The 27,862-nt window shown below is 41.3% G+C and overlaps 1 protein-coding gene across 3 annotated transcripts in view; it reads left to right on the top strand.

The window, feature by feature from the left end:
* The window catches only part of EPHA4 (EPH receptor A4), a 142,000-nt gene that overhangs the window by 90,334 nt on the left and 23,804 nt on the right, over nucleotides 1-27,862 (top strand). For all 3 annotated transcript variants that reach the window (XM_033426865.2, XM_004262662.3, XM_004262663.2), the window contains exons 6-8: nucleotides 16,154-16,278; nucleotides 17,289-17,448; nucleotides 18,623-18,734. In XM_033426865.2, coding sequence (XP_033282756.1) covers nucleotides 16,154-16,278; nucleotides 17,289-17,448; nucleotides 18,623-18,734 — 397 coding nt within the window. The remainder of the gene's footprint in view (nucleotides 1-16,153; nucleotides 16,279-17,288; nucleotides 17,449-18,622; nucleotides 18,735-27,862) is intronic.

Here is a 27,862-nt window from a genome sequence, read left to right as displayed (position 1 = left end):
TCTAAAACATAATCTATCTAAAATATCTTAAGGGGAAAATGATAGGGATTTGCCACCCTTCTTGGAAGGGAAGGGGAGAGGAAGAACAAGAGGAAGGGTGGGCCACTCCTCTTTGCCTGGCATCTTCTAAAGGATAATCTATGTACATGAATTTCTCAGGCAGTTTGGTCAAAAGCCTCTTTGATGAAAGCTGGGGGGTAGCTGAATGTAAAAGTTTCTTATCTAGGAACCTTTTGTCGGTGGTGTGTGCATACAAACACAACTTCAATGTGTAGCGCTAGCTTCACAGCGGGTGCTAAATAGGGACCCGCCTCCAGCAAGTTTGCTGTGTGTAACAGGCTTGGATAAGACCCATCCATTGGAACAAGCACTGAAAGGGGCAAGCTCACAGTGGCTCCCTGGAGAGTTAGTGTTGTCTAGGTAAGGTACTGCAAGCTATGAGTCTGCCTCCTGAATCCCACCCCCCCCTTTTCTAAAAAAAACACACACACACATAATAAGTGTGTATTTTGAGCATAATAGCATGAAGGTGGATGAGAGCACAGCTTCCTCCATGTCCCTTTATCAAAGCCAGGGCAAACATATAAACAGGCCAGGGATTTTGAATTTGCAACTAGCTGAGAGCTTAATCAAGTGTTCCTTCCCCTCTCCAATATAATCAAGGACTTTTTTTTTTTTATATATGAAAGTTTTAGGTTATCCTAAGCGTTGCTGGCGGAGCCCTTACTTGCATTGAAACCCACTGAATTCGATCCCGATTCTACAGGGCTTCAGGAGAGCAAGGTTTTAGGAAACTTTCTAGGAGGATGCTTTTGGAGGCTTGGGAGTTCTTGTTGCTAACGTCAGCGGTCCCCCACCTTTTTTGGCACCAGGTGCCGGTTTCGTGGAAGACAATTTTTCCACAGGGGATTGCGGGGGAGGGATGATTCAGGAGGTAATGTGAGCGATGCTGGGAAGCAGCTTGCTAGCCCGCCGCCCACCTCCTGTTGTGTGGCCCGGTTCCTAACAGGCCGCGGGCCTGTAGCGGGGACCAGACCCTGGGGTTGGGGACCCCCTGGCTAACATCATCTCATTTTCCCCTTTTAAAATAGGGGTAGGATTGCCATTACAGTATGTAATCAGGACACTTCTTGCTTTGTTTTCCTTTGAAAGCAAGAAGTACAAATACAGCAGAATCTTGCCGTACGAACATTGAGTGTCTTTATAACCAGAACAGTGGTCATAGTTTTTAAAAAGCATAAGTTATCTTTACGGCCCTTCTTGTATACATCAATGCTGATTAGTCAACTCATTAAGGTGTGGCTCTAAGAGGCTGGTAATATACTTAAGGAATCTTGATATAATGTAAAAGTGTATTGTTTGGGGAGATAGATAGATGGGAAGCAACTCACTGTTAACTCTTCAAGGGTATAACCTTAACTGTATGAGTTCTTTGGACGATGGCTTTCACTCTTTCTCTTTTCTTCCTTCCTTCCTATTTTAGAACACACACGAAATAACATTCATAAAACTGCTCATAGTATAATGGAGCCCTGCTCCAACATCTTTCTTAGAGACCGCGCTGTGGGACTATTTCTGGGTGAAATGTTGTTCTAATGAGGTCCTTCCGATACTTACAGATTGATTCCTGGTTGAAGCTAGCAATACTGAATTTTACCCTTCAGCAAGTTGTGTTAGAAAGGCCCCAGTGAGACGCTGTGAACCTCCTAGTTTTAAAAATAATCAGGTCCTAAAACAGTTATAACTTTCCTAATACTTTCTTTGTTATTCTTTATGACTACAAAAGTCATCTTGGATTCTCAAGCACAGACCCAGTTGGAGACACCTATTGGCCTTAATAACATTTTAAAACTTCACATCTCGGTTGTTCTCAGCCTCAGTCTTATAATGCCTGTAGGAGTTTAAACTCTGGCACGTACAGTTTAGTTTCTAGCTGATACTCCCAAATTAAAAAAAAATTAATTCTTTGGTTGGCAATTCCCAAGCTTAAAATTCCTTCCCATAAATGATGCTCTTTTTTTTTTTAACCTCTATCATAGCTTTCAAAAGAATTGCCAAAAAGATAGTTTCAGATAGGAGGGCTGCAAGAATACCATTTCATTGCTACATTTTTTGAGAGCGTAGCATGTGGTGACCGTTTATATATGAAGCATTTTTAAAACATGCTGGTTGTAATTTAACCCCAAAGTCTCTGTATTTCTACCCTCCCCTTACCAGTCACTTCTTTGCACTTGTCTATACAGCCAGCAAGAAACTGAACGAGAAAGGTTTGGCTACAAATAAAACGAAGGCTTCCTTAGGTAGTATTAAACCCCAGTCCCTCAGCATGTTATGGTTGGTGGATATTGTCCCCTGAGTATGATTCTCTGTGTTCAGAACTTTCCCAGACTCCCATATAGTGAAAACAAACTGAAAATAAGATGGAGAGCCTCAGTACTTCACCTGATTGGTCTACTTCCTGTTTCTCTCTCTGTCTCTCTTTCTACTTGTAACCTTCTACTTCACCATCCATGGCCATCACTTCTCAGTATTTAGCCATTGTTCTTTCAGCCAAGCAGCATTTGGACTTGGAAAAGTTCCGAGTAGCATACAACACATAGATTTGCAACCAAAATTGTATTGGAATGTTTCCTCTGCCTACCTCATCCTGTCAGGGATCATCTGTAGCCTATAATTTCATGCTCCACTTTATTCTTTGTCAGATATTTTTCATCTCTGTTTTTTTTCTCTTTTCTGCCTATGTGTTTCAAAATGCAATAACAGAAAGAAACATGAGTTACTAAAAAGTAATTTCAAAGATAAAAATAACAATGGCTGGTGAAAAATGCTTACCATTTATGGAGCTTATATACTCAATTTAGGGTCGCCATGACTTTATTTTTGAGCAGCTCATGAGGTCTTTTAAAATAACCATTTGGAAGAATAGGTATCCTCTTCCAACTGTATATGTGATGGGGAATTGGATGGCTCAGGAAATGACTAATGGGACTCTGGACCTTTCTGTCTTTAAGTCATCTTCTTGTATCTGAACTGCATCATAAGTGGTCCAAGGCCTGACCATCTGGCAGCCACTGAATGGCTATGGTAATGGAATTGGTCTCAGTCCAGGTCTTAGTCGACAGGTGTTCACATCATAAGTGACACTAATTGACTTCCTATCTTTCAACTTGGAAGACAGTGGACTGTCACTGAGACAGTGATGGGGAAGGAGTTATTCATGACATATTCAGGCTCCATTGAAAGCCAAGGAATTCAGTACCTTGAGCTGGCACCAACCTGGCACCTTGCAAATATTGTACTTGTCTCTTACGGGTTCCATTAACCTCAGAAATAAAAAATAAGAATCTAATTGCAATAGATTTGCCATAACTCAGAATGGCGAATGCTGTCTTTCTGAGGTTACATGAGCCTCATGTGTTGAGGCTTTTTCTCTTTATTTTGTATTAGAGTAATTAGGTGCCTCCTATGAAAATTTTATATAAGGATGAAAAAAAGAAATTGGATTCTTGGCCTGTGTGATGGTATCAGTCAGGCTATCTGCTTTTATTTTGTGATTTTTTTCTTTGTTTGTTTTGGGGTTGATTACCAGGTCACTTCTTCACAGCAGATGATGTGGATGCTACCCTTTGATGGAGAATTTAATAAGGCTATCTTAAATGCCCTTGTGAAATGGAAACCAATGTGAAGAAGTAACTTTGAGGCTTTCATTAGCATAAATTTCAAAGCATAGAATTCAAGGGGCTTCATCTAACACATACCCTTTTCTGTGGTTCCAGGTATCTGAATCATAATTTATTCACTGTCACTGGGGCCATGACCTGAGGGGGACTTGGCCTGACTTGGAGGAGATTATTAGTATTATTTGTATTAGCGTTATTAATATTTTGTTCCTTGAATTTTCCTAGGTTTATCTAAGGGCTTTTTTTGTAAACTACGCAGACAATTTGGATATCCCTGTAGCAAGTGGCAAAGCCATACTCCTGAATTAGTTATCACACTTAAAAGTCAAGATGACAGCAGCCTCAGTGGATCTATTTATCGAAGCAGACAGCCTCTTTTAGCAGAATGATCAATGTCTTACCTCTTTCTGAAAGGCTTTTCAGGCACAGGAAATCGTCAAGCATCTGATAGAGAGTAATGAACAAGGCTTTTTATTGGTCAGTTTCTGGAGTAGGCTTTTAAGCATTTCTGCCTGTAAATGTAGAAACCTGAGTGTGAAAGTAAAAGGCAAGAGCAAAGATTTACTGGGTGCATCTATCATCCTGGCTTTTAGAGCCTTTGTGATTAATACATCTTTAATTGGGGACTGATCTAGATGCCTTGGATGTCAGAAAGCTAAATGTTACAGCATTGTCTCATTGGTTCCTAACGCAGCAGGACGATTAGCAGCTGTCTGAGTAACAAAAGAACCTGAAGCCCACAGCACAGCTTTTATTTTCCAGATTTGGAATGCCTGAAGCTCTCCAGTGGAGCTGACAGCTAAGGGAACAGAAGCCTTCGTTCACAGCAGCTAATCCTTTTCCGCTCTCTGTGCTGTACTTCTGCTCAATAGGAGAAAACTTTTCCTTGACACCATCCTTCATATTCCAGATTAATTTCAGAGGGCATTGTTGGTCATGGAGGGGACTGTATTGCCTAGGGCTCTTCATTCTAAGCAAGACACATAAAACAATTTCAGCTAAGAGTTTATACAAGATACTTTCCAACATACTGAGGCGCAATGAGAAGATTCATCTTCCTAGAGGCGTTCAGAGGAAACATATTTATTTAATTTTTTTCTGTTGTTGCTAGATTTACCCTGTTCTCTTATCTTAAAAAGGCTGTCTTGCTCAGACAAATTCTTACAAATCGCCTTCCAGTGGAAAGACTTGTTTTCCTGTTTGCCTCAAACTGGCATTCTTACTTAACAGGAAATACACACTGAATCCTGCCATGTTTCTGTTGGCAAGTGTTGGACTACCCTTGTCAGAACCTGCCAACAGATTTCTTAGGAAGCAAATAGAAAGTAAAACAAGCAGCTCTCAGACGAAACAGAAGACACAATTGTATTGCATCAGAGACACTCGGGTTCCCCCAAGTCATTCCCAGTTAATTCTGGGGGGTGTGGCCTTGGTTTCACTTTGAGACATCACTCTCTTGTAATTCTACACTAATGGAGTGGCTATCCATGTAGGAATGCTAATTCAAGAGAGTTATTTTGAAAAGAAAAACAGGCATTTAAAGAATGCATTTTCCTTACTGTGGAAAGCAGCAATTGCTGTATGGCTCAGGTATTAAATATAGCGATTAAATAGTTATAAAAAAGCCATAATTTGCAAAAATGGGCATCTTTCATGGCACTTTCAGAATTTTTACCCCAGAGGGTTAACTAAAAATTGCGAATGGGTCTTTCTATTATTAATTTTAATATTCCATCTTTTATACTCTTAGCTAACACTTTTATTTGTTCTTTAACCTTTTTATTGAAAAATATATACACATACAGAAAAATAGACAAGACAAATGTATCGTCCATGAATTATTGCAAAACAAACATCTCTGTGACCAGCAACCAGGTCGAAGAATAGAAGAACATTGCCAACCTTCCAGAAGCCTGCCTGCCTTTTGCCCCCCACTTCTTCCTTAACTCCAAATACTATTATTTTATTTTGTAATTAAATTTTCAGTTTCAGGTGATTCTCTTATTAGCTCTGTAGGTAGTTCTGAGATGATTCATCACCAAAGCTTTACACTTTGTCTGTTAACGGGGATCATGTCTAATCTATCTCTGGATTTCTGGCAACCAACAATGTACATAGATGGCCCTGAACCTAACATACAGCAGACCTAACATTTGCTCTGTTACTGACGCAGCTGATGCTGTGGAAGAAGAGGCCATTTAGCCTTCAAATCTCTAATTTCTTATCAGTGAAAGAAGGGGAGAGACTAGAGGCTTTTACAGATCAGTGGTTGAAAATGTGGGCTCTAGGACCTGACCTTTGAATTCATCACTTACAAGCTATAACTTGGGGCGAGTTGTTCAAACTTTCTTTACCTTGTTTTTCTAATCTGTAAAATGGAAATAATAATAGTACGTTGCCTCAGAGGATATTTGTGAGGATTATATGAATCAATCCACGCAAGAGGTTGAAAACAATGCTTGGCTCTTACTAGTTACTCCATAAACGCTAGTTGAGTGTGTGTGTTTACAGACCTGTGATATGGAGAGAGGATCACATACATACTTTTGAGTCAGGCAGACTTGGGTTTAAAAATCTCATTTTATAGCTTTGGTCAAATCATTTCATTTCCTTGTGCTGCAGGAGTTTCCAAATAGAAAATCAAAGGTGCTAATGATAACTGTGGACTTGAGAGTTGCGAGGGTTAAATGATGGTAAGTGTGTGGAAGTGCCTTGCAGAGGAGGCCAAAAGCATATTTTTGCTCATTTGCCCATTCTTCTCTGTTTAGCTCTGATTCACGTGGCCCAAGTCTTTACCTGTATGAGCTGTCAGCTATTCAATGAAGACTAAACTCTTTTCTAAAAAGAAAACTAAACCAAGCCATTTTGAGAACACTGCTGTCTTTTCCCATTTCCCATTAAAGCAAGCTCAGCTGAATCTTTCTGCCCAACATTTCATGATTCTGCAGAATTCAGTCACTGTTAGAAGATCTGGGGCTGTGCTTGTGTCTTGTGTCCCTGCAAAGCTGCACAGTCTGTTCCTGGCATTGTTGACCCCCAGGGCAGCACTCGGCCGGTGTCTCACAAACAAGTGGCTCTCCGCTCGCTGTGGGTGCCCAGGAGCTGGAGTTTCCAAGAGGGAGACCATTCAGGCAGCTTTCAAGTGCAGCTCAATCTTCTGCAGGCCACGGTACTCCTACACTTTATTTTAGTTAGTTATTGTATGAAGATGTTATTGCAGCTCTTCCTCGACTTATAATGGGGTTACGCCCCAATAAACTCACTGTAAGTTGAAAATACATTGAATACACCTAACCTATCAAACATCATAGCTTAGCCTCGCCCACCTCAGATGTGCTCAGAACACTTAGGTCGGGCAGAGATCGTCTAACACAAAGCCTATTTTATAATAAAGTGTTGAATTTATTGAATACTGAAAGTGAAAATCAGAACGATTTTCTGAGGACGTCTGCTAGCCCGGGAAAAGATCAAAATCCAAAATTCGAAGTACAGTTTCGACTGAATGCGCATTGTTTTCACGCTATCTTAAAGTCGAAAAATAGCAAGTCGAACAACAGTCATCGTAAGTCTCGGACCATCTGTAGATGAAGATGCCCCTTTTTTCCCTGAATGGCTCCACTTTACCTGAATGGGCCGCTGTCACCCCAAATGTCAGTTAGCAGGTTAACACGATAGAAAATTGTTTCCTGCTCAAGTCACATCCAGTTGGTGGCGAAGAGGGGGAGGGTCTATGGGGAGCTTCCAAGATGGACCCTGAGCACCAGCATGGAGCTGGCAGACTGTAGGTTAGAGAGGATGGAGAGCCCAAGGGAGCTATTTATGTGATAGATCTAGAAGGGGAGTCACTACTTCAACCCACACCCAGAACTCAGGGATGTGAACCATCCTACATGTGAAGAGATCTAGGAAATGTGGACCTTGTCTAAGCAGCTCCACCCCAGAAACACTTATGGGAGGGGAACTCCCATTTTGGGGCAGTTAGCCACAGAGGCCTATCCCAAGACCTTCAACTTCTGTATGCAAACACTTAATGTAAAGGCTAAGAATTGCATCGCATTCCTTTATTTAAAATGTGGGTGATAGCTCTCTGTAAAGAATTTGCCTGAGATAATCTGCCATCCATTTCTCTGCAGAAATAAGAGTCTGAGTTAAACGCTTTGTAAAGTCTTGCTGTTGGATCACTTAGTTAAAGCACCATTAATGTCCCCAGAACAGATTCTGTCCCTCACTGGAAGCACAGGTCTGTTGTATCTTTTGGTAAATGTTACTGTACCCTGCTTTATGTTATAGTATTTGTTTAAAATAGATGCTGTATGTACTGACCTTGGAAATCATTTTATGGGGAAAAAAGTGCATCCCTCATACATTTTAAGTATAAGCTTAATATTAATATTTCCATATTTCAATATAAATGAACTTGATTTAATTCAGTCTCCTGAAGACTTTAGTTGAGAATCTGGCTCCACGTCTCTTGTTGAATAGGAAAAAACTTCCATATCAATTTTAGAATAATCAGGTTTTTCCATACCTTTTGTCTGTTTGTTTTAGAAACAATTTCACTTCTTGACTATGAGAAAATGTGCTTAGGTACTTATTAATGGTACAGTAGCTAAAAGCTATGGGGTGCAGAGCTGAGTTCTTACATCAGTGATGTATTCAGGGAGGGTGGATAGGGATTGAGTCTTTTAATGATTTTTATCTAAGGATTAGCAGAGGGCTAATCCAGCTGATTGATCGAATGTAGTGCAAACAAGATCGTGCGTCTAGGAAAGCACTCTGTGCACTGTTGAGTGCTATGAACTACTGCAATATCATAGTAAAAAATAAAAGTTGCTCAGTGGTGTTTGGTGCCTTACGTAATACAAAGCTCAGAGGAAGAATCCTGTCCTCCCTTTGGTGGGATGTGGAAGACAGCAATTCATATTAGCACCCGAGTTCTTAGCATCTCTGCGATGGCAAAACCCTTAATCACAAGGATATCATTAGTGCTCCGAAGCATTTAATTTTGATGCTTGACAGCATTTTAAAATGCACCAACCTTTGATAAAGAGCAAATCAGAGCTGTGGCGTTGAAATGAGAAAGAAAGAGGGAACAAAAACCACCTTAAGCTCCAAATAATTCAATCTAAATATGCTATTTGCATTAAGCAGAGCTATGTATAAACTGTAGGTTTATTTTTCCTATCAGGGAAAGACCCCTTAAGTAAACATCGCCTCTTTAAATTCAGATCTTGGGGAGGGAAACAAAGCTCTGCTGAGGTTAAAGACGTCTTCCCTCCAAACGATGGGCTTGAGAACCACAGGCGTCCTTGGCTTTAGGTTTCTTAAGGTCCATAAAGGGCCATTTTCACTCTTCCCTGTCCACAGGCTGGAGACCTTTTGTTGCATCTGTTTCTTTCCTGCCTTATTCCTTTCTCCCCGCTAATTTGAGCCAGTAATGAAAGGCAGTGGGTAGGTCCCCCAAACTCTTTATAATTCAACGCTTGTGATGCAGGACCCAAGAAGACAGTTTTACAGCCCACAAGTGAAGGACTATAGTGACTCCTTCCTCCCTTTCTTTTCTCCATGTCTCTTTTTCTCTTCATCCTATTGGGGTGTCACAAGGACCAAACTGCTGCAGTAAAATGACTTGTAGGTGTTTGATGGCAAGTCATTGAGGAAGTGAATAAAAGAAAATTGCAGCATTCACATCGGTGGGGAGCGGTTAGAACTGCTGAGCTTTGAACCAAAGAAGGTGAAATTTACCATTTTCTGAAAAGGAGCCACGTCTGTTTGACATCAAAGCATCTCCTGTAATTGTTCATTGTGAGACTCACGACTGTTGGAAAGTCATGATGGAGCCCCGAATCTAGGCTATTTCTGTTTATCCAAAACACACATAGAGATAAAACCCACCTGGGCCTTCGGGATGCGCCGTGGTCTGCTCTCAAACCAAAAGTAATCACAGGTACGTGGCCAATGCGGATTCTACGGAGAAAGCATTCTCAGTTTCTTGAGGGTATGTATTATTTTGAATACAGAATTATTTGATGGGGAGAGAATTTCTCTTTGCTTCCTAGTGGAAAGCTCAGATCATTCAGCCTCAAGCTTCGGTAAAAGTTTCCTTTTATCCTCTTGAGTTTTTGCTCCATCTTTAAAAAGTGATATTTTCCTACCATTTTACTTGTTTCCAGTGGGTGCGTGGAAGGACAGTCTGTTTCACACACTTAATCTTGCTGTCCCTACCCTGAGGGCACTGTACTTGGTTACCCTGACACTTCAACAGTGATGTTCTTTCCGTGGGATTTCAAGGATATATGTGGTACTAAGGGCTGCCCCTGGTGGTGACTGTGCTTATGCTAGTGAGTCTTTAGAGATAACTCTGCTATTGTCAAACTAGGGGGCTGCTTGGGGCTCTTTCTGGATTTAGGATTCTAACTTGAAGGGAATCTCAACACCACTCACCTTTGTGTTAGGGAGTCCGGAAAACTATTTGCATATGCCCTCCAGATACAGAGGAGAAATACCGAACGTATTGTCAACGCCCTCATCCAGGGAAAGAGCAGTTTCTCAAAATGCTATATGTAACAGGTGCAGTGAAAACTAGTTTTAATGTTAACTTACTTTTTTTTGTTTTTTTTTTTTGCGGTACGCGGGCCTCTCACTGTTGTGGCCTCTCCCGTTGCGGAGCACAGGCTCCGGACGCACAGGCTCAACGGCCATGGCTCACGGGCCCAGCCGCTCCGCGGCATGTGGGATCTTCCTGGACCGGGGCTCGAACCCGTGTCCCCTGCATCGGCAGGCAGACTCTCAACCACTGCGCCACCAGGGAAGCCCTTAACTTACTTTTGAATGACATTTTACAGCCTGTGTGTTCGACAGAAGTTCAGAAGCGCCAAAAAAGCCTTAGGAAACAGAGACTCCATTTAAAATTAGAATTGTCATTTGCTTCACTCCTGACTGTCAATATCTCAGTTAACCTAAATAGCAACACCAAACCCACAAAAGGCCATCTGAAACAGGTGCAGGTATAAAGTTGTTTTAGGGATGACTTGCTTCTGATACTTTATATTTAGAAAACATCTTGCTGGCTACAAAGAGTTTTTTGAGATCTGTTTAAACATTTAGTTCACCTTTATTCATTCGACAAATTTATTGAGCACCCCCTGTGTGCCAGACAAGATCTTGAATAGCGGGCATATAGAGATAAGTCTTGTGCTTATAGGTTGTGCATTCTAATAGCCTACATGCTTGTATCTGAAAGGAGGGTGTTTTACAGATGGGAGAATGGAGACAAGGAAACTTGTCCAAGATGGCAGCTAGTAAATTTCAAACCTGGATTTTTATCCAAAATCCTTTTTAAATTCATTGATTTTTTTTCCCATCAAATTAGTAAAATGAAGACTACTCCGTGTGGCTAAGGATGCTTTTTCATCTTTACCTCATTTCATGTGTCCTAGATGAGCCCTCTGCCCCCACAGAACCAAGGGGCTAGTGATTTCCTGAACTTTCCAGTCACATGTGCAGCAGTGCAGCTCTGATCAGCCATCCTCTCCCCTTTCTGCTTCTTGTTTGCCCCAACGAATCAATCTGGACCACACTTCCCCAACCTTAGTCCAAATCCTCCATGGTTCTTTGTGTAATCCACAATGCACTCCTCCACATTCTGGCTTCTTATCCCAGTTACTGTCTGTTTAGTCAAGTACTGTTTAAGTTTTAAAACATAAATGCCTATTTAGCTCTACTTTAAGTTCTCCTCAAGCAAAGGCTTAAAGGACATTTGTAGAATGATTGAATGATGATTGATGTGTCAGCATGATTTGTAAGTGAAAAGAAGAGGAAATGGAGGCCACGTTTTAGATTCAAAACTACTGAAATCCCCTTGAGAGTAATAGGAAAAGGTGGTCTCAGACATCTGCATCTCAGGACAGTGAAAATTCTGCTCTAAAAATTTGAAAATTAAGGGCTGATTTGAATTAAATCACAAATCTTTCTTTAGAAAGTACCCTTTAGGAGTTCTTGCCTTTGTGATTTTTGCATCCATCCGTCATGATTCTCTAACCACACTGCTGTCAGCTAACACGACCAGCTCTTCTGGTTGTGTGTTATGTCAAAATTCTAGCCATTAAAGGAAGGCTGCTTATGTCCAGGTGCACAAAATTTCCTTAAAGCAAACATCTCTTTTATGAAGGAAGTCTGTGGGTAGGGAGGAATGCCTTTCAGTCTAAGATGTGCTCTTTTCCTATAATGAGCGTACCTACATCAACCCTCAGCTTCCTCCCAGCTTCTCTCACTCTTCTGCAAGTGTATTACGTGTCTGAAGACACGGTATAATGAGGAAGTCTCTTACTTCTCCCCATTGCCATGATAAAACTAGGATAAGAAGGTTAGCAGGAACTGTTTCTTGAGTTCTAGAAAATGGATTCTCTGGGTTGACACTAAAGAGTGTCTTCTCTGTCAGACTATTAAAAAATTCTCTGTCTTCTTTTTTTTTTTTTCAGTTAAGAGGCTAAAGGGATAAGATGGCACTTAATTGGATACCAAAGATTGTATTTAATTTAGCTTCGTTTGCCCGTTTCCCTCTTTGCCGTGTTCCATTGGTGCTCATTAAGTTTGTGGTTAGTGGATGCGTCAGTACGGAGGAAGAGCCAGTCTCCATAAGGTTTGGGAACGTAAACTGGGAGGCAAGCAGGACCTTTCTTCTGCTTGGTCTTTTTATGTGGACCAAAATTCCCGGTATGATGAGAAGCCTTCTTTTGAACTAAGGCACTGATTTGTCAAAGCTCCTATTAAACCATGTATCTGGGACGAGTGTTCAGTCTGTTTTTTTATTAGTCTTTTATCTCCTCTTCTAATTCTGTTGGCAAAGGGCAGAGCCCTGAGGTACTGGGACTCAGGATCCAAAACACTTCTAAACAGAGTAGGTTTGGCCGTGTTTACCAAAGTGTGGAAACATACCAATGGTGGCATCAGAGATGATTTTAGGGGAGACCCAGATGGGACATTATGTAATAACTGAGTTGCTCTGTGTGAAAGTTAGTTCCTTTTCCACTCTCTCTCAGTTCTGATTTCTCTAAGGTCAGAATCTCAAATTGGTGTCAGGATTATCCTTAATGCTTCTCTAACACTGGCTAATCTCTTTTTTTTGGCAAAGCATAGAGAGGCAAGAGCATTTATGCAATTTTTTTACATTGTATTCATTATACTATTATTACATATTCTTTAATGTATATATTATTTTTATTTGTATGGTTACCTGCCATTGATTGCACGTGATAACTCTAGAGGGAAGTTTTCTTTCGAGAAATAAAGTATGTCATCTTAAAGAAAATTGTTATTTAAATCATAATCCAAGTTGCAGAGGGACGTGGTAGCAATTACTTGGGTGGCATGAGAAGACTGTTGCTTGGGAACCATTGGGGGAGGGAAATGATTGAGAAATGCCATTGCCAAATGCCTCCTCTAGCCAGACGAGCCACAGGCTGGCACACAAGGCACGGTGGTGGCTTCTAGATGTAGAGCTGGAGGCTGTATTGGAAGCAGGGTAGGAAAGGCGAGGAAAGAACCCTTATGCGGCTTGTAACATGGAGGGCATCTTCTCTCCAAAGTGGCAGTGTGGCAAAGCCCAGTTTTTCCCACACTGATGCTTTTCTTGCCAAAGAAGTTAAGAAGCTCTTCTCCAGGGGGAAGAATAACTGCCCTATTGACTATAACGCGCATCCCCGTTTTAGGTCTGATTCTCAATCTCACTTGGTCATGGGTTGCTTTTGTCACTATGGCCTGATAAAAATGCTCTTCTGAAAAAGAGCTGTTTGGAAAGAATTCAGACTTTACAGCCACACAGCATCATACTTTGTATAAATTACAATGATTTATTCTCCTTTCCTCTTTCATCTCATTTTCCTCCGTTTTTATAACAGCTGAGTAAGCATGCACTCTCGGTTTATTTTTTCACGTTCGTGCCTATGCATTTTCCAAGTAGGGCTGCATTAGGAATATCCGATTAGTTAACACGATGATATTGTTAACTGCCTGTCTGAGATTTTGTGAGCCCTCGGTGGAGCTCATATGCCCTTTGAATGACCACAGAAGCACCGCCGCTCCAACTCCCGAAGTGGGAATCAGGTTCATTTCCCACATGCAATAATTTAGGGATAACCCAACCAGAGAGAAACCGTCTTAGTTCATCAGTGCGCTCACTCCAAGGGCAGCCAGGCAATTCTTTCCCGAGACGTCTGTCTGATCAGGATCTGATCCAGAACATTTCTGAGCGTAAGTTCATTTTATAACTTTATGATTTTCCTCCCTCCTGCTTTCTTTCTAACAGCCTCACTTTTCTGTTTCATTTCCCAATCCTGAACGTGAGAGTTGGGAGAGCCCCTTTTTATGGAGTGGATGCTAAGGTGCTCTGTTAGGCCGTATATTTATTAACTGGAGTGAAATGGCTTTTCACAGCCGGGCAACCTTCCTAGCCTCCTTGCTACCTCTATATTTAAGAAAGTCACTCCTTGCATTGTGCTGGACAATGGCTCTGTGTCAACCAGTAAGGAAAGAGAGAGAAGGCTTCCCTGGTGGCGCAGTGGTTGAGAATCTGCCTGCTAATGCAGGGGACACGGATTCGAGCCCTGGTCTGGGAAGATCCCACATGCCGCGGAGCAGCTAGGCCCGTGAGCCACAACTGCTGAGCCTGTGCGTCTGGAGCCTGTGCTCCGCAACAAGAGAGGCCACGACAGTGAGAGGCCCGCGCACCGCGATGAAGAGCGGCTCCCGCTTGCCACAACTAGAGAAAGCCCTCACACAGAAACGAAGACCCAACACAGCCAAAAATAAAAATAAATTAATTAAAAAGAAGGCTCAACATTAAAAAAAAAAAAAGAGAGAGAGAGAAAATGGGGGGGGGCTGCAGGGGAGCCTTGACACAGCTAATGAGTGCACTTCCGGTTCTCATTATCCACAGGTGTTCCGTGGCTTTCATATGTCTGCTGCGTGTCTCTCTGTTCACTCAGTTTGCTATTACTAACATGTGGGTTGCCTTTGATGGAGGATGTATTTATTTTCTGTATCGAAATTTTACTTGTGTTTATGCCTGAGATCCAATCTGGAATAGCTTTGGGGGCGGGGGTGGGGGGAAAAGGAGAAGGAGAAATAGGGAAGAGAGTATGTGGTGTGTGTGCGCGCGCGTGTGTGTTGCCATCTCAAGGCACCCCTAACAGAGATGCCAGGCTGTCAGATGGTGCCCTCCAAGAGGTGCTCTCTGCTGGATTAGCTTTAGCAGGAAGATTCCCTTGTGTGACATGTAACTTTGGTGTATCTGGTTGCATCCCTTGCCACCAGCATACCTGTCAGATGTGATCAGAGGGTTTGCAGCTAGTCCCATTCCATTTTCAGATAATTTATTTTTCTCTTTTTCTTCCTCTGAGTTAGGATTTGGCAGTTGTGTGTGCGGGGGAAGTGCAGGAGGAGAGCCCAGCACTACTCTGTTGTTCCTCAGTGGCCGCTTTGGGACGTTTGTTTTCATATATATTCACAATTTGAGAATGAATACAAATATACATTCCATTCAGGAAAACCTCTGATCTCTGGTTCTATAGCAGCTTGGTTAGATAAGATCACAGATTTCGTGGACGCTCCCTCTTCTTCCTGGAGACGGCACATTTGTGCCATTGTTGGTCACCGCAGAGCTTGTTAACGGCTGGCTGGAGATGCGACCACCACAGTGGAGAAGCAAGGGTTAGGTGGCCTGGGTTGATAAAAGTTTCTGCTCCCCAACCCTGATAATACAGCCGGTGGAGGACGGCTTTTGTGTCTTTCTCAGTGGAAAGAAGAAGGTTTGCTACTCAGCAGGCAAAAGCAATATTTCAACTCTTGTAAAAGAGTTGCAAAATGCCATATATGTCCAGAGAGACTATCATGGCTTTATTTGTGTTCTTCATTATTTGCCTGGTTGTATTCAAACTGGAAACTCTTACTGTAATTAAGCAATACTTTTATTTATATTGGAAAGTATGTAAATTGTTTGCCTTCTGGCATTCCCTACAGTACCCTTGGAAGAGTTGCAGAGTCTCTTGTCTAAAATTAAAGACCAATAACACGACACTCAATTCTTTGGAGGTAGTATGAGATGCAGTTTCTCTGAGCTTAAGAGGAGATTTTCCAAAGGTTTTCATGGCTTGCAAAAAAATAAACAAGCAGATAGCATTCTCTGTACCTACGGCCTTTCTGAGGAGTGGCTGCAGGTGCTGTAGAGGTGATACTGTAAGGCCTGTGGACTTACCAGACTACTTCAGAGATTGTCTTTTTAAGACAAACCATATACAAGAAAATATTGGAAAGAACCGTAAAATGGTATATGCTTTTGTACTAGGGAAGAGGAAAACGGGGATTTGTCAGAAGACAAGACAATCCTTCACAGTTTTCTAAAATAAGATGGTATTATTGACTGATGCCACCAATTTTTCCCCCTAAAGTAAGATATCTTTTCTTTTCCCCACTAGCACCCTCATCCATTGCTTTGGTCCAGGCTAAAGAAGTTACAAGATACAGTGTTGCTCTGGCTTGGCTGGAACCAGACCGGCCCAATGGGGTGATCTTGGAGTATGAAGTCAAGTATTATGAGAAGGTATTACTTGAATAAGCAAGGTTCTTCTCCTTTCTTCCCCCCAACCCCTCTTTCCTTCCCTCCTTCCTTCCTTCCTTTCTTTCTCTCTATAGTTTTGGTCAGTTATAAGTCCTGGAATACTAGTAAATCTCAAAACCAAATGCATTTTGCTTCCCAATCAAATCCAATTATGAATTTTATTATTAAGTTGCTAATCTTAAAAAAGAGAAAAAACACATTATGTTCTAATATAACTGTATTTTTTCTTTCTAGTCCTGCAAATCAAGATAGCTAAGCTAAGAATGTCTTATCTATAAACCTTCTATCAGGAAGAGTGACTCATAAAAGTTGAAATAATGATCTGTTTAAGTAGATCACTGCTATTCAGAATCAAGGTGTGGATTTTGATGACTTTTAATAGAAAATCAAGGAAAGAAAATTACATTCTTCAGCCTCTTAAAGTTATAGAAAAACATTATGTTTTACAAATAACTTGTCTCTTAAAGGACAGCATTCTGAAGAGAGTTATTTGCATTCAAGTTTGTCTAGAAAATGAACAATTGTCTCTTTCTTTTTAAAGGTAATCACTTATTGGCTTCCTTATTAAAAGCAGAAAGGGGACAGGATTTTTTTTTTTTTGAAACCAGATTATAACATTTTTGACATTTTCTAGAATGGAAAATAGAAAAAGAAAAGGGACCTTCCTGCAGTAGTTATTTCTGTGAAATTGCTGGGTGTGGAGTGAGAAAAGCCATCAACCATCATCTAATGTTCTTTTCAAAAAAAAGATTATGGGTAAAGATCTGGATATGGTCAGTGTCAATAGCGATCATACCTGAACTGCACATCTCTTTCAACATCTAAGTAACAACAGTACTTCTAACATTGAACTGAATATAGTGTTTAGAGTTTATCAATCTCCATTTACTTTCAACCTCTGAGTGGACTGGCTTGGCTGCTTTAATACTGTATCGGAGTAAGTGGGAGATTTATTTTGCCACCTTCCCTAATTTTATCCTCTCGTAATGTAGGATCAGAATGAACGAAGCTACCGGATTGTTAGGACGGCTGCCAGGAACACGGATATCAAAGGCCTGAACCCTCTGACTTCCTATGTTTTCCATGTCCGAGCCAGGACAGCAGCTGGCTACGGAGATTTCAGCGAGCCCCTGGAGGTCACAACCAACACAGGTAACGAGTTCTGAGATTCTTTGTACAATCCAGAGCAAATCCCATTATGGTGAACTAAGAAGCTATACAAATTTTTGGTTAGGCAAACATTTTGTTGCAAAGGCTATTGCTTGAAACTAGATAGCCAGTGTCCGTAACTTAGCACACCTCTTGCTATTTAGAGAAGAACATTTTTCATAACGGTATCTGATCTGTCTTTTCATATGATTGAAAAATGTCTATCTTTCTCCTGTGTTGAGCCTTCCATAAACCATGAAAACTGGGATGGCCAAACTGACTAATGGACAGTTGCATAACTATCTTACATTAAGCTAAGGAGTTTTCTCCCTGGGAAGATTAGAGAAGGTACCAATTTTTTTTTTTTCTCTCCTATTTATTTCTAGGAATCTGTTCAAATCAAGTCAGATCAGTTTTTTTAAAAGCCCCTCTAGACAACTACATCAATCTTTCAACATTGTGAGTTGGACCAACTGGATGATTGAATCAAAATGTTAATAGAGGGCATACCTATGAATAAGCAATTTACATAAGACATCTCCCCTCCATAATTAACAAACCAAAATTGAGCCTACTGGATAAGGAGCTGGTGGGGCAGAATTTCCTACATTCATTCTAGAAAGTAATTTTATTCACAAATTATTAAATAGAATATGAATGAAAAAAGAAAGAAAGTACTCTAGAATAAAATCTGAAGGGGTTTGACATCCTTTGTGATTATCCTGGAAGGCTTCAAGGAGGAAGTGGCTTTTGAGCTGGGCAATAATAGACAGGTTTTTTATAGATGGGGTGTGAGGATGCAGTGGAGAGGTCATTCAAAACTGCTTGTCCTTTTGGCAATTTCCAGGTGTCTTTCTCACTAAGGAATTCATCAGATCCTTAAGTAAGAGTTTGGGCTGAGACTAGAAAGGAAGAGAAGAAAAAGCAATGAGTGGAAATGTTTACCATAGGATTTAATAAGAGTCTTCTGGTTGGAGTTCTTCATACAATTATAAAAAAGAATGTCTTTGTCTCATTAAGGCTGTCTTAGAAGATGCTGTTGTGTGAATACTTAACGTAGAGCAAAATAGGCTGTGAGCATTTCAAATGGCTTCAGAGAGTTGAAACTTGTGACAGTCAGAAGTTCCAGCGCTTAGGACCTTGCCCAAGGTGATCCTTGTGTAACTGTCTTTGCCAGTGCCTTCCCGGATCATTGGAGACGGGGCCAACTCCACCGTCCTGCTGGTCTCCGTCTCCGGCAGCGCGGTGCTCGTGGTTATTCTCATCGCCGCTTTTGTCATCAGCAGGAGGTAAGCACTTAAGCCACTCACTGCCCCTGACCCCCTTCCCAGTTTTTATGAGGGAGCTTTTTGTCTCCTCCACACAAAGCTGAGGCTTTTGATTAGCATCATAAACATGGCATTTGCAGCACAAACTCCCTCCTCTTTGCTTTGATCTCCCCACCCCACTGCTAGAGCTTCCGGCTGGACCCTGGTGGCAGCCCTCACCACTGAGAGTCCTGGAAAGACCCAACTGATTGCAGGAAACTAAGCTGAAAAGCAGGCCATTGGGAACTTTCTAGATATTCTACGCTGTAAGGTGTTACATTTATACCTCTCTTAAGCCTGAACTGACTGCCAAAGGCCAAAAAAAAAAGCCATATAAAACAGACCTCACATTTGAGCTCTATTTGTCAACTGTGTTACTTCACCTCTTTGAGTCATTGTTTCCTATTTGTAAAATAGGGATAATAAAATATCTGCCTCTAAGAGTTATTGACAGGAGAGTTTTGATAGGCAAAGTAGATCATCTGTCACACAGAGAGTACTTCAACATGATATTGGTTCATAATAACAGTAACCAAAGCAAGGAAGTGGGCATTCCATCTTCCCTTAGGAAAAGCCATCGACATTTCCAGAGAGTATCCTTTGAGCACTTCGTGGGCATGGCATTGTTCTTGGAAATGGATCTAAAACAGCAATTACTTATTCTATGAGAGTTTACACTCTAACTTGATACTTGGAAAACAGTCTAGAAAAGAGAGGCATAGAAGGAGCTTGACAGCATATTCTTTTGTGTGTGTGTATGTGTGTGTGTTACAATAAAACTTTATTTACAAAAACAGGTGGTGAGCTGGATTTGGCTGAGGGCCATACTTTGCCAACCCCTGAGCTTGAAAGCATATTCTTTTGATCCAGTTTTTCTTATTATCATTGCCTCCATCAATTATTAACACTGCCTGGAGCTTCCAGAAGAATGGGGGGGAGGGGGTTTGAGGGGACAGCTGCTCATCTTCAATGTGTGTCCACATCTAGGTCCTCTTTGTCTCACGTGTGAGAATCTTCCCTTTCTCCAACCTTTACGCCCCCACCCCCACCCCCCATGCCATCAACTGTTTTACAAGATGGGGCTTTTAAGAGAAAAGCAGAAACCGGGGATGTCAAAATGATCCTCTTAAATATAAATCTTTTCGTGTCATAGAAGAGGAAACTGATACTCAGAAAGGTACAGTCCTTGTCTGGAGTCACTATATTGCTTTAGTGGTAGATCTGTTACTGGACCCGCAGTAGCCGTGCTTGGATCTCAGGCCACTGTCTGTTGCACTGTCTTTTCCTGGCTCATCGGTTGATGAGCTTATTGATGTCACAGCATAGCCTCTGGCTATTTCCACTGACCTGGGCAAACCACCATGATTTTCTCTCACTTTGTGGTACATTATAATTAAGGTGATGACCATATATCTTAGTTTGCCTGGATGGTTTCAGTTGTCACCCGTATTTATTAATATCATGTCTCTGCTCTCACTCTGCAGAATGTCCTGGTATATAGAGATCAATCATGATCCCTCTCGCACAGTACAGCACAACTCCTTATTGTGTGTGGGCACCTCCATTTGTCATCGTGTGTGTTCTTTTTGGTGCAAAGTCTGTTTGATTAGAGCAGTGAATTTCGTCTTGAAGGAGTTAAACCCACCACAAACACTCACCCCTGTTGCTGTAATACACACACACAAACATACATCTAGACACGCCCACTGTACCCTATATAATAGTACAGCTCAGGCTTCGGAAACTTCAACTTGGCCTGAACAGAATCTGAATTCCCAGAGTTCTTTCCTTTCCTGGCGTTTGATTTTGGAAGTCAATCAGGATGGACCTCTTTCTTATTCATCGTCATTTGACTTTGTGCCTGTACACATGCCAGGCTCATAAACACATGGAAACTATAGGCATTCATCTATATCCATCTGATAGCCAGGAGGAGGGAGTGGGATGAGGATTGTATAGAAATTACATGGGCTTTTGCTTTCATTATTACGTATTTCTGCATTTGAAATTTTTATAGTGTATTATAAACAACTTGCATCATCAGAAAATAAAGTTGTTGAAAAGTCTAAAACTAAGGAAAAAATTATTAATAACTGCCACTGCAAAAAATCTTTGACGGAAATCCAGCACCCCAGAATGTTCAGAACCATTTGAGAGAACGTTTGTTCACAGAAAGTGGGTCTCGTCTCGAATCTCAACCAAGATATTGGTTGGAAGAATTCTCTAGTTGTAGTCTGGCTTTCCTTTAGAGTTACTTTTTTTGTTTATTTTTTGTATTTTAAGTTATCCTAAATACAGCAGTCAGACAGGAGTAATTAGAAATAAGTCACCTCGTTATAAGTTTTTTTTCAGATTTTTTTTTGACAAAAGAAAAAAGAAAAGCAGATGAAAATGTAATACAGGAAGACAAGTTTATTAAAAGCTGTAGCTATAGAAAATAGCATCGCAAGCTTGATGACTTAATTTCCTTTCTGCTTTTTTTTATTGATCACTTTATTATATAAGGCAGGATTGATCGGATTTCCAATTATGAGTCCCCACCTTAGAGAACTGTGCCTGTCAAGTTACCCAGCCATGATCTTGTCCCTTCTCCCCCATTAAAAAAAAAAAAAATGTTACTTCCCAAGGCTGATAAACACTGCTTGGTGATTGGTCCTCAATGGATCACTTCTTAGAAAATGAAATGTCAACCCCTTGGCCTCCTATTGATTCTTCTTTAGTGTCGGACATAAAGCTGTCACGGAAAGGCTGCCTGGAGCCAGGTAGCTGACAGGCTTTGCAGCGGCCGGTGCACACTCAGCTGATTCTTCTCCGCAAGCAGGTTGTGTGCTCTGTCATAACGGACCGCAGATGTTTAAATGGGACAAGAACAGGTGAGAAGAGAAGAGACAGGTAGTGCAGACAAAAGTCTGGTCCATGCTTTTAGTGAGAGTACAAATGAAAGATGGTAAATGGTACCCCTAAAATCATCTCACCACCCTGCAGCCAGCCATCTGGAAGAGCGACAGATGAAACATCCTAGCCTGGAAAATGATGTGGCTGCTTCTTGCCTCCTAGAGCCATGGGTAGTTGATGGCAGAATGGATGCGAGGGACGGACCCCTTATAGGGTGATTCCCTACACTGCTGATGACATGGGAGATCGTTTTAAGAGGTAGATGGACAGAGATCCACACAGTGAGAAAAGTTTCAGTCCTTCCTATTACTTCAAAGGAAAATCTGTTTGCTAATTTGTCATTTAAGAAAGAGGAAATGCCCTCAGGCTCACAGCTAGTATCTTGCTGGATTTTTTTTTTTTACAGCAATTGTTTATTTTATTATATTTACTTTATATGGAGAAATATGAGCTTTAGGCAAGTCAGAGTAATCTTTAATTTTTCCAATGAGAAGATCCACTTTTTTCTTTTGACCAGCTTGGAAGTGTAAACATTTGGGGATCTCAGTGAAAGAATGAAATTCCTAAATTTATACATTTTATTTATATATTTAAAATAATATACAGAACACATTGACTTAGATTTATTGTATGTTTTTACCATCCACATTATGTTGAGGAAATTAACTTACATTTTTTATAGGCATCTTTGATCCGTGTCTTCCCGTGTCACTTATCACATACGTTATAATTTAAGGATTCTGTCAGCTTTCCAGAGAATGTAATTGTGCCTGCCATCTGGGTGGTTTAAGGTACAGCATTTCTTGTATTTATGGAATGCTATCTCTAGAAGTCTTCCTAAACTGCATATGCACATTCTGTTGGCACCATTGCCTTCTACTCCTGTAGGTACACATTTGTGATCTCCACGTGTAACCACTTTATTGCTTTTAAAAGTGATTTTTGACTGTTAACAATGACATCCTAAAATGCAATGATAAGGTCATAACCTCAGGACTAACGAACTTAGTGATCAACTGTGTTAATTTCCTCTGACAACTACCTCCCCCTTTTATATGAATGATTTTTTCAGTTTACCTCCAAGCATCCTAAATAGTATTAATTCAGGTTGCTTTGGGCCAGTGTGTCTTCCCCAAATAGAATTTTATTGTTCAGTATGTATGAGAAACACTTTTAAGAAAGAATTAGAATGCAAGACGAGTTCCTCTTTTCTAAAGGACAGTTTGGTGACCAGAGACAAGTACTGCCTGATAACCAGCCATAGGTGGCATTTCTACTGACCTTCTGATGATCTCTGGTGCTGCCGGGTTTCCATTTATGTTAGGGTTATAAAGTACCCCTTTTACATGAATTAAAGAAGTGAATTAATTGATTTTAAGAAAAAAATGAAATGGCTATGGCAAAATTTGTGAAGGAGGTACACATACGGCTCAGGGTAGGAAACTACTGGCATCTTGTATATTAGGAACTTGAGGCCTAGAGAGGAGGTTAAACCGTTAGCTGCACAGGGTCATACAGCTAGTTAGTTGCCTGATCAGGACAGAAGTCCATCTCTCCTGACTTCCAGTACTGGCCTAGATAGATTATTTTAATGTCTTCTGGACTGAAAACATTGACCTACATCAAAAGTTAGCATTGACAACTGTAGCAAACCAGAGCTTCAGGAGTCTCCTTCACAATGTACCATCTGTGATGTGTGATTTGATGTGTAATCTAACACATGCTATAAGGTCAGACCTTGCACGTTAGTTTTATCTTCTTTGCAAGGTTACGATTTTCCTCTTTGGAGCTGAAACTGTTCCCATAATGCTAAAACAGTCACCATTCAGACTCTATCTTCCCCAGTGTCCTAATTGTAATATTATGGTCACATAAGAATGAATACACTTAAATGTTAGCCTAAATTGGCTCTGATGAAGTCGTGTAAATTCCTACAATTCGTTGGCAGATGGTACTGCGGGAACATTTCTAAACAACCTGTGTGCCCTCGTGTGGTTCAGTTCCACCCATGTCAAAATGTTGCTCATGAAGAACATGTAGCCATCATTGGGTGCAAGAACAATGACAGCTTAAGGAAGGGGAAAAAGAAGAATAGCTTCTATGCATCTGCATAGGTGATGCCATTAAATGATGGAAAGTGTCCTCCTGGAGCTATGCTAGTTATTACATTGCTTTATCTTCTTTAATCTGCACTTTAGCTGAATAAATTACTTACCTTTTGCTAATTCGTTTTGGAACAGTGAGCCCCATTAATCAAACCCATCGACTTGATCAGGGAAGTCAGTATTTTACTAAAAGTGGGGTGCGTGCTGGGCCCTGTCACACTTCGCTCCACTATTTTGTTGGTTTTATCGGGTAGGCAAGGTGCCAGGAACAACACATTGGTTGGGAGGGCAGGGCTGGGGTCTCATGCTGTCCCTGGACAATGTCTGTTAATACCCTGATTCCGCCTCCCTTTGACAGAGGCGAGCTTAGTCACAGGCTTTCAAAGTTTCACCTGCAGAGGAGTCTCTTTACCTCCTGCAGTTAAAAGGTTCCATGTTTCCTTTGGGAGCATTCACTCACAAACCACTCCCCTCCTTCCCCCCTTTTTTTAATCAGCTTGCCCACGTCTCAATAATTAGAAAATCTTCCACAAAGGTTTCCTTCTGTCATTCAGGTGATCTGCCTTGGATGTCAATTTAGCACTCTTTTAGGCGATGTGGTTTCCTCTGGTCTGGCTGACCCAACGATAAGCTTCCATAGGCTTTCTTTCTCTGGACAATAACGAACACATTGTCCCACCCTGAGCCTAAGGAGAAAGGGTCATCAGGTGACAAAGGTAGAGCAGGACTCAGGCTTTTTAGTTTTAAGGGTATTATTAAGTAGCTAATAGGCTACAATTAGCTTTTGAACAGTAATCCCTGTGTTTCTTTGTCAGCACTCCCTGTACTCTACCGGGGTCTTCTCCTCCAAGTAACACTCCAAGTAAAGTTTCTTGATAGGGAGGGTGGGAGGGAGGGAGACGCAAGAGGGAAGAGATATGGGAACATAAGTATATGTATAACTGATTCACTTTGTTATAAAGCAGAAACTAACACACCATTGTAAAGCAATTATACTCCAATAAAGATGTAAAAAAAAAAAAAAAAAAAATACACCTTCTACCAGAAAAGCTGTCCTTCAGAGTTGAAGGAGAAAGAGTTTTCCAGACAAGCAAAAGCTAATGGAGTTCATCACCACTAGACTGTCCTTACAAGAAATGTTAAAAGGACTTATTTAAGCTGAAACAAGAGGGTGTTAATTAGTTGCAGGAAAACATATGAAAGTATAAATCTCACTGGTAAAGGTAAATATGCAGTAAAAATCAGAATAATTTAAAGTTGTAAGGTTAATTACTTACAAAGCTTGTATGAAGATTAAAAGACATGAGTAGTAAAAACAGCTATAACTACAATACTTTTCTGAGATACACAAGATAAAAAGATGTAAATTGTGACATCAAAAACGTAAAACAGGGCTTCCCTGGTGGCGCAGTGGTTGAGAGTCCGCCTGCCGATTCAGGGGACACGGGTTCGTGCCCCGGTCTGGGAAGATCCCACATGCCGCGGAGCGGCTGTGCCCGTGAGCCATGGCCGCTGAGCCTGTGCGTCCGGAGCCTGTGCTCCGCAACGGGAGAGGCCACAACAGTAAGAGACCCGTGTACCGCAAAAAAAAAAAAAAACAAAAAAACATAAAACATTGGCGGGGAGGGAATAAAAATAGAGAGTTTTATATAAAAAAAAAATACACCTCCTAATTTACTTCCTCCTTCTATGTTCGGAAGCCTGAGGAGGGGGTGGGCAGGTCAGCCTTGTAATGTCCCTGCCATTTTACCTCTCCTCTGGCTTTGCACAGATTTCATGAATATGTTGATGGAAAATGGCACTCCTGGGCTGCTTGAGACTGCTCCTTTCTTTTGGTATCTACAAGGGTTTTTTGTTTGTTTGTTTGTTTTTGCGGTACGCGAGCCTCTCACTGTTGTGGCCTCCCCCGTTGCGGAGCACAGGCTCCGGACGCGCAGGCTCATCGGCCATGGCTCACGGGCCCAGCCGCTCCGCAGCATGTGGGATCTTCACGGACCGGGGCACGAACCCGTGTCCCCTGCATCGGCAGGTGTACTCTCAACCACTGCGCCACCAGGGAAGCCCTCTACAAGGGTTTTTGATGAACTCTCTGACAGTTTAAAGTTGGGACAAAAGCTTCCCTGCTCGATGCATTTTTTTCTTCTTTGAAGGAAAGAAATTCAAATCAGTATTCGAGATCTAAAGTGGTTTAAAATATATACTTGTAATTTTAGATAATGCTTTTAGGAGCTCTGATAAGATACAATCTCCTGGGTTGGCAGGACCCTATCACACCCTTGGGACCTAGGCACGCATTTGCCTGACATACAATGCTATTTTCATAGTCCCTGACCTAACACTCTTATATTTCCTTTAAAAGGAGAGGGGAGGGGGAGTTTTGGAGGGGACTACATCTTTCATACAAATGTTTGGTTTCAGGATGTTTAAACCTGTTTAGCTTCTTTGATGAAGCAATGGATTTTGAGAGCAAGTGGAATCCAATTTAAGTGGATTTACTGATATAAAATGTACTATAACTTATAATTAACTCTCACCATCTATCGTCATATAACTTCATCCATGCTGGGAGAGGCATGTGAGGTAGTGAGCTAGATGGGGCAGACACACTCCTCCTGTATTTGCTAGGAGGGTCGTGGGTAAATGACTTGCCCTCCTGCCTCCATGTTCTCATCTGTACAATGGGACTGAACATGTGTCTGTCTGCCTGATTGCTTTCATAGGGTTGTTGAGAAGATGCCATGAAATGTTATATGGGAAGGCTCTTTTAAAAGTTAAATACAAAGTAAAAATGCAAGCTATTATTTGGGACTGAATGACTCGCACTTTGAAGTGAGCTCTAGTAACTGAAGTCTCTGTTTACTGAGCTGGTTCCTGCTTTGCAAACAGTTAGGGGAAGAGATAATATATGTGACGAGAGCACTTTGAAAAGTTAAATGCAGTGTAAAAATGCCAAGTATTATTATTTGCAAGGGAATTATACACACAGAGGAACATCTGTAGGCTCTGAGGGTCTGACTGCAGAGCTGGTTCCTGCGTTGCTGACAATTAGGAGAGGAATGTGGGTGAAGGGCTGGGACACGTGACTGTGACTGGGCTGCTCTCTGGTGGCACTGCGTGGCCCTCTCTCTTTTCCATGACCATCCTGCCCTTCTTGACTTGTTCAAAGTACAGGGGTTCAGGTTATCAGATTCAGACAGGACCACACTGCTGCGACCCCCTGTGGCCACCAGGGACTCTTGTCACCACAGAGCCTGTTTCCTCACATATAAGAGTCTTGACGGACCTCATCTTTAAAGCTCTAAGAAAATTACAAGATGATTATAAAGTGCAATATAAACTTGACATTTTTGACAGAAACATACATGTACATATTTTATTCACTAATATGGTCTCATCTTCCAACTTTACAGAGTTCTAATATGGACTGAGTTGATTTTCCAATTTAACATACATACACATAGACACATATATATGTGTCGATGTATAATGTATCAAGATGACTGATTCAAGAATTATATATATTCAAGCTTTCTTTTTCCCAAGACTTTTTATAACCAAGCCTGATCTCACTCCTATGGGACACTGAGAGCAGAAGGCCAACTATAGGACCATACACTGTTTTTTGGAGAAAAGAATTAGGCGACAAATGGAAACTTATTTTTTGTTTTGTTTTGTTTTTATTTGGTTGCATGGGGTCTTAATTGCGGGATCTTCGTTGTGGCACGTGGTGGGTCAGTAGTTGCAGCACGCGGGCTCTAGAGCACACAGGTTTAGTTGCCCCACAGCATGTGGGATCTTAGTTCCCTGACCAGGGATCGAACCCAAGTCCCCTGCATTGGAAGGCAGATTCTTAACCACTGGGCCGCCAGGGAAGTCCCAGATCCTTATTTTTACTGCTGCAAGTTTTCTACAAACTCTGTTTACCTTTTAAATTGTCGTTAATCATTTAGGAATTTGTATGCAGCAGCTGAAGCCAATAACCACAAAACTATTGTTTTAAGAATATCATATAATAGGATAATGAGTTTTTTTGTGGTGAAAGCGACAGGGCTTACTATTACTTATCACATACTGACTACGATTGCCTTTGATGTATGCAGAATTCACCTA

The sequence above is a fragment of the Orcinus orca genome, chromosome 7 (genome assembly GCF_937001465.1).
Source record: "Orcinus orca chromosome 7, mOrcOrc1.1, whole genome shotgun sequence".
Classification (NCBI taxonomy): Eukaryota; Metazoa; Chordata; class Mammalia; order Artiodactyla; family Delphinidae; genus Orcinus; species Orcinus orca.
This window is presented reverse-complemented; position numbering and strand designations above follow the sequence as displayed.